The following is a 6,501-nucleotide window of genomic DNA, read 5'->3' on the forward strand; positions in this document are numbered from 1 at the left end:
GTACCTACATTTTATGCAACAAATTCCTATGATTAGACTGACTGAAATTAGCACTTTTAATTTTTTTTAGCTGAAAGAAAGTATCTTAAAGTGTATTGACAACTTGCATTATTAGTTTATACTTGGCAAGGTGAACACATAGTTATTCAGGTGTTGTCTAGCTATCTAGAGTTTCTAGAAACCAAAATAATGGCTACTTTTTTGTCTGAAATTATGTCTCATTTACAGTGCCATGACTGAGGAATTCCAAGGAGCAAACTTGACACACACAAAGTTTATTTTTGTTGGATTTCCAGAGACTTTTGAATACAGACACTTGCTTTTCCTGCCATTTGTGCTTACTTACATTTTAGTTCTTGTTGGAAATTTTTTAATACTTTTTGTAATCAAAAACACAAAGACACTTCACAGTCCAATGTACATACTTGTGTCTGGCTTAGCAGTGGTTGACATCATTGTACCTACTGCCATTGTCCCAGCAGTGCTGCTGAGCTTTCTCTTTGACTTAAATGAAATAACTTTGGTTGGGTGTTTAACACAAATGTTTTTCATTCACTTCTTTTCCTCAGTAGAGTCTACTATTCTCCTAGCAATGGCTCTGGATCGCTCTGTAGCAATCTGTAATCCACTTCGTTACACAGCGATTATGAACTCCTCTATGTTTGTGAAACTGCTTCTTTTTACATTGATCAGGAGTGGAACAATAATGTGCACTTTGGTTGGTTTGGCTGCATCTCTGTCTTTCTGTGGGTCAAATATTATCCATCACTGTTACTGTGACCACATGGCTCTTGTTAGCCTAGCCTGTAGTTCTACTGCAAAAAATACTGCAGTTGGGGTTGCTGTGATTATCTGTTTTGTTGGAATTGATATATCTGTCATTTTTGTCTCTTATGTGAAAATCCTGTATGTAGTGTTAAGGGCTGCAGCAGGTGAGCAAAGATCAAAAGCAATTCATACTTGTAGTACTCACTTAATTGTCATGATGTGTTTTTATTTCATAGGAAGTGTTACTTTTCTCTCACGAAATCTTCATATTTCAATTCCAGTTGATGTTAATACCTTTCTGGGTGTCACATATATTCTTTTCCCCGCATGTATCAATCCAATTATCCACGGTGTCCGAACCAAAGAGATAAGGAATGCATTGTTAAAAATATTCAAAATGCATGTAAATAGAATTTTCACTGTAAAGGTTTCAACTGTCAAGTTCTGATGCTGCTCTAGTAATATCATTAATGAATTCAATCAAATGGACACGGTGTGTTTTTTTTTTTCCTGCATTACATACACAGTCAGAATTACTGCATGTGTTATGCCACATTAGCTTTCAAACCATTTTGTAATACATTTTTTCCTTGATTCACTTTCATGATTTGTTAGTTTTATGAAAAGTAGTAATACATTTCTAATAATGATCTAATGATTCTGTGCTACTATTGTAGCACAGACTAATAAGCACGGCCGATGTGCTCTTAGCAAATCACTTAACCAAAATTAGTGCTCTTGTGCTCAGACTAAGAATTCTAAGAGTTCAGATTAAAAATGTTCATGACACCGCAAGTATAAACATTTGATTCTCACACAATAATTATAAAGCATGTCTAGTGTTTGAAGTTTGCTTTGCCTTATATGAAAACATTTTATAATAAACTAAAAATAAAATGTTTGTCAGTTTCTATTTCTACAGCTTAAAAATCTGGCCATTCAGTTTAAGTGATCTTGTCACAAGTCTTACTCATTTTGAAAACTTACTTGCTAAAATGAAATAAGGACACACTGGCAATTTTGTAGGAGTGGGAAGCCCTATTGTCAAATTCAATTCTTAGTTTTATGGCAAATGGGAGATGCTATGACCTGTGGTAAAAACATAGGAAGAGCCAAACTACATTATTATAATCATTTCAAATGCTTCATCTTTGGACAGCATCGTTTACTCATTATGTTACTTGATCAGCAAATAATCTATAGTGAGTTTAATAAAAGTGTGGTAATACAAATATTATAATAGAGAAGCTTTAGGAAGAGTAAGAACATTGATACACCCCTACGAACTATGCTTATTCCGATAAAACAGTTTTTTAATGTGGGTCCTATATAATGGACACATTCTAGGCCAGTATATTAGGATGTGACAACTATTACATGTTGAAATTAAAGTGTCCGCCACTGATTCCAATCCATTGAATCCCTCCATACCAATCCAAATGAATTGTGCTATTTAAAAAACTGCTGTTGATCCCATGTTCCCTTCAATAACATAAACTTTTTTACATAACATAACATGAAATTACCTGTCTCATGCATATTTGTTTACATTAAACTTTGTGGTGTAAATATTGTCAAATATAGCATTTTGTCATACAAAGGGCTTTCATTTACACAGTGGAAGCAATAAATTAGCTGTGCATACACCTGAGACCAAACAAGGACCTAAAGGTCTGTAAGGAAAACTAATAATTCAAAATCTAATTAAATCATTTACTTCATTTAATGGTTTATAATTGGTTAATATCAAATACTTAGTGATCATGGTGGTATCAGCTGTTTGTGTCTGCTCTGAGTAATTCACTTCAAATTTAGTTTAAATGAACAAATATGAAAAAAAATACAGTATACCTATAGGAAAAAAATATTATGTGTACATTCAAACTTTAAAAAATGGCAATATTCAAGGCAAAATTACATAACGTCATTTGTCCTTACTGCATAGGATTGAGACATACAGTTAAACCGATCAGCCATTACATTGAAACCACCTGCTTAATATTGTGTAGGTCCCCCTTGTACCGCCAAAACAGCACCGACTCATCGAAGCATGGACTCCGCAAGACCTCTGAAGGTGTGCTGTGGTATCTAGCACCAAGACATTAGCAGCATATCCTTTAAGTCCTGTAAGTTGCGAAGTGGGGCCTCCATGGATCGGACTTGTTTGTCCAGCACATCCCACAGATGCTCGATCGGACTGAGATCTGGGGAATTTGGAGGGCAAGTCAGCACCTTGAACTATATGTCATGTTCCTCAAACCATTCCTGAACAATTTTTGCAGTGTAGCAGGGCGCATTATCCTGCTGAAAGGGATGTAAAAGAAAGTGTGATTCATCAGGCCAGGCCTTCCATTCTTCCATTTCTTCATGGTCAAGTTCTGATGCGCGTGTGCCTATTGTAGGCACTTTTGGCAGTGGACAGGGTTCAGCATGGGCACTATGACCAGTCTGTGGCTACGCAGCCCCATACGCAGCAAGCTGCGATGCACTGTGTGTTTTGACACCTTTCTATCATAGCCAGCATTAACCTTTTTAGCAATTTGTGCTACAGTAGCTCTCCTGTGGGATTGGAACTCCCCACACGCATCAAAGAGCCTTGGGCACCCATGACCCTGTCGCCGGTTCACCGGTTGTCCTTCGTTGGACCACTTTTGGTAGGTAGAAACCACTGCATACCATTAGCATCCCACAAGACCTGCCGTTTTGGACATGTTCAGATCCAGTCATCTAGTAATCATAATTTGGCCCTTACGCTTGCCCATTTTACCTGCTTCCAACTTCAAGAACTGACTGTTCACTTGCAGCCTGATATATCCTACACCTTGACAGGTGTTGCTGCAATCAATGTTATTCATGTCACCTGTCAGGGGTTTTAATAATATGACTGATCGGTGTATAAGTTATCTCTTAGCTTTTCAGCTAGTTTGATTCTAAGATTGTAAGTAACACAGGTAATGTGTACTAGGTCACAAAAGGCTACTGTATGCACTAACAAAAAGACAACATGAAATGACAACGATCTGGATGTATGTGGGTGAGTGAAATGAAAACCTTAAAAGTTAAACTTAAATTAGACATTTGGACCTCCTCAAGAATCATCTACAACATGCAACCAGAAGAATTTTTTTTCTCAGCTAAGGCAATCTATTTTAGTAATCTGTTCACTGATTACTGAAACTCTGCAGCCATTTCTTAATCACTGCATTCCATATGAATTTTTAAAATTTTACTTTACTTTACATAAACTTGACTTAAATTCCTAACTGTTCTAACTGTGTGTATATGTGTTAATCTTCATGCAGAATGTCCTACCTGCTGTGCCATAAGTGTGACTGTAAGCTTGTTAATACTGATTTTGGAATCTGAGCATATAATTACTTTCCCTGGCTTACTCCCATCTATAAACTGTAAAGCTAAACCAAATGCAATAATTTCTGCAGTGTACACTGAGAGGTGATCTGTCAATGTTTTTGATTCTTTTTGTCGATCTTCAGACTCATCAGTAAATATCAGTATGTGTTCTTGATAACGTTTCAATATAACATACTTCATCATCTGGTGATACTGTTCCCGTGTTTACAAGTGCATTCTTTAATCCTGTTAGTGAAAAGGGTGCATTTAAAATATCTCTATAATTTTCTTTCTAGCTTTTTAATTATCTTACTTAGAGCTCCTTGAAGTTTTTCTTTTGTTGTTTCTTTCCCTCTTTTTTCTCCTTCTGATATGTTCTCATTACTGTGGACTTTAACAAATGTTTTAGCTAGTGACTTTGCCTTCTCATTATCTGTAACTACCGTTATTCTTTCATGTATCATTACAGGATATTCCCAGCGTTGTCCAGTTCTATTTGTTTTTCTTATCATTCCCCGTTTTTCTTATCATACCTCTCCTATCTGACTTGTTCTTCCTATATTTGAGCAAAATTTTCTACAATATTTTCCTTTTTACCTTCCTCACAATTTTATGTACCAAATCCTGTGCACTTTTTGCATTCCATCAAATTTTGGACAGTGTGCATTATTTATACTATTCATTTTATTTCTGTCTTTCACAGATAGTTTGTATTCTTTTCTGTTCCCCAGGGTAATAACTTTTTGCTTCCCTTCATTTTACTTTTAGGAATGGCTGTATTTGATGCTCTCATTGCCATGTTTTTTGTATAGATTAATTTAACTTCCTATTGACAAATTTGTTGAAATCCTTCCCATTTGGCTTTTTCAAATATCCATCTTGCTCTCTGTCCTACCTCTACCTATTTGTTAATGCCTACTTAGCAATAGTGTTTACTTTTGTTTACAATTGTACTTTGTTTCCATACTTCCCATTCTCACATTCTCACATTCGCTAGAAGTCTAGTCTTCTACAAGCATTGTAATAGTTGACTATACATAAAGCCTTTTTCTCTGCCCATATTTCTACTGTGCTGTATCCTAAATCTCTATCTAAGTCTCTAAAAGCTATCCCGCCTTTTGTAAATGTACCACACCTACCTCCTCCATTAGCAAGTAAATTCCTAGTATCAGATTGAAATATAATGATCATTGTTATTATTAACCTATACATGTTGCCAACTGGACTGAATTGCCTGAGAATTGCCTCAGAAGCACGTTGCCTGAGAACCTAGATCATCTCTTCCCATATCAGCACTTTGACTCCTAAATGTCTCTCAGCAACCCTAGCTACTATTCGTTGATGACCCCTGCTTATAAATACAACTAATTTCTTCACATCTAGAAAAAATACAGAAATAAGACATTTAGAAAGAAGACAGAATATCTTGATTGTTTGCAACTTCCTTGTTAGATGCTATGTAAGAAATAACATAATATAATTGCCAGTTCCTACAGCAGCACCCCCGCAATAGGACTGAACCACCTTCATGCGTGACCGTGGGGAGGACTGTTTTTTTTTTTTTTTTTTTAAGCATTGCCTTTCTTATTGCCAAGATCCATGGGACCAAACAGTTTCAGTTCTCCCAGAGCTCCACAGGTTTATCCAAATATCATCTTGAATATTCAAGTTTACTTTTTATGTGATTCTTGGTCCAGAGTATAGTGCAGCCAGGTGTCTGGGCATGAAGTCCTGATACTGTGTCTCTTGGCCTTTGAGTGTCTGGGATTTCCTTTTGTAGCCATTGCCTTTTAAGTGAAATGATATTGTGATATGATGAGGCTAGCAAATATGATTTTAAAACCTGCAATATTTAATAGGGGTTGTATATCTATGACATGGCTGTATTAAGAAAATATCCTTGTACTAAGAAATATTACATTATATATTTTTCATTATCAATTTAAATATGCCACTTAACTGATACAGAGCTCATTTTAAAATGTTCTAGGTCTTTAGATATGCAACCCTCAAATGCACAGCAACTTTAGATATGTTACTTGTTAAGATTGTACTGTATGTTTTCATTACTTTTGCTATTTTTCTACAAATATTCTTGTTTTAAATTTGGGAAAGTGATCTCTTTTTGTTTTAATATTGTAAACTTGACAAAAATACAAATCAGTACATTTGATAGAAACACACATATAAAAAGATTTTCAATATTATTATACAGAGAAGCTGTAAATGACAGAGGAGCCATCACTGTTGACCACTGCTGACCAATGATGCATATTTTCACAACTAGAACAAAAATTTCTATATAGTTTATTTTTAACTAACTGACTTAGCAACCAATTAACTAAATTAACTTAGAAGATTTGAGAACATGGGCCGTTGTAC

The 6,501-nt window shown here is 35.5% G+C and overlaps 1 protein-coding gene across 1 annotated transcript; it reads left to right on the forward strand.

The window, feature by feature from the left end:
• The first annotated feature begins 232 nt into the window (after nt 1-232).
• or55e1 (odorant receptor, family 55, subfamily E, member 1) lies at nt 233-1,216 on the forward strand. Its single transcript, XM_053239891.1, has one exon. It carries the CDS (start codon nt 233-235, stop codon nt 1,214-1,216), a length of 984 nt encoding a protein of 327 aa, XP_053095866.1.
• The last annotated feature ends 5,285 nt before the right edge of the window (nt 1,217-6,501 follow it).

The sequence above is a fragment of the Pangasianodon hypophthalmus genome, chromosome 14 (assembly GCF_027358585.1).
Source record: "Pangasianodon hypophthalmus isolate fPanHyp1 chromosome 14, fPanHyp1.pri, whole genome shotgun sequence".
Taxonomy (NCBI): domain Eukaryota; kingdom Metazoa; phylum Chordata; class Actinopteri; order Siluriformes; family Pangasiidae; genus Pangasianodon; species Pangasianodon hypophthalmus.

Bases quoted from the DNA above. Each gene is read 5' to 3' on its own strand.
- or55e1 (XM_053239891.1), top strand. From the start codon at position 233: ATGACTGAGGAATTCCAAGGAGCAAACTTGACACACACAAAGTTTATT.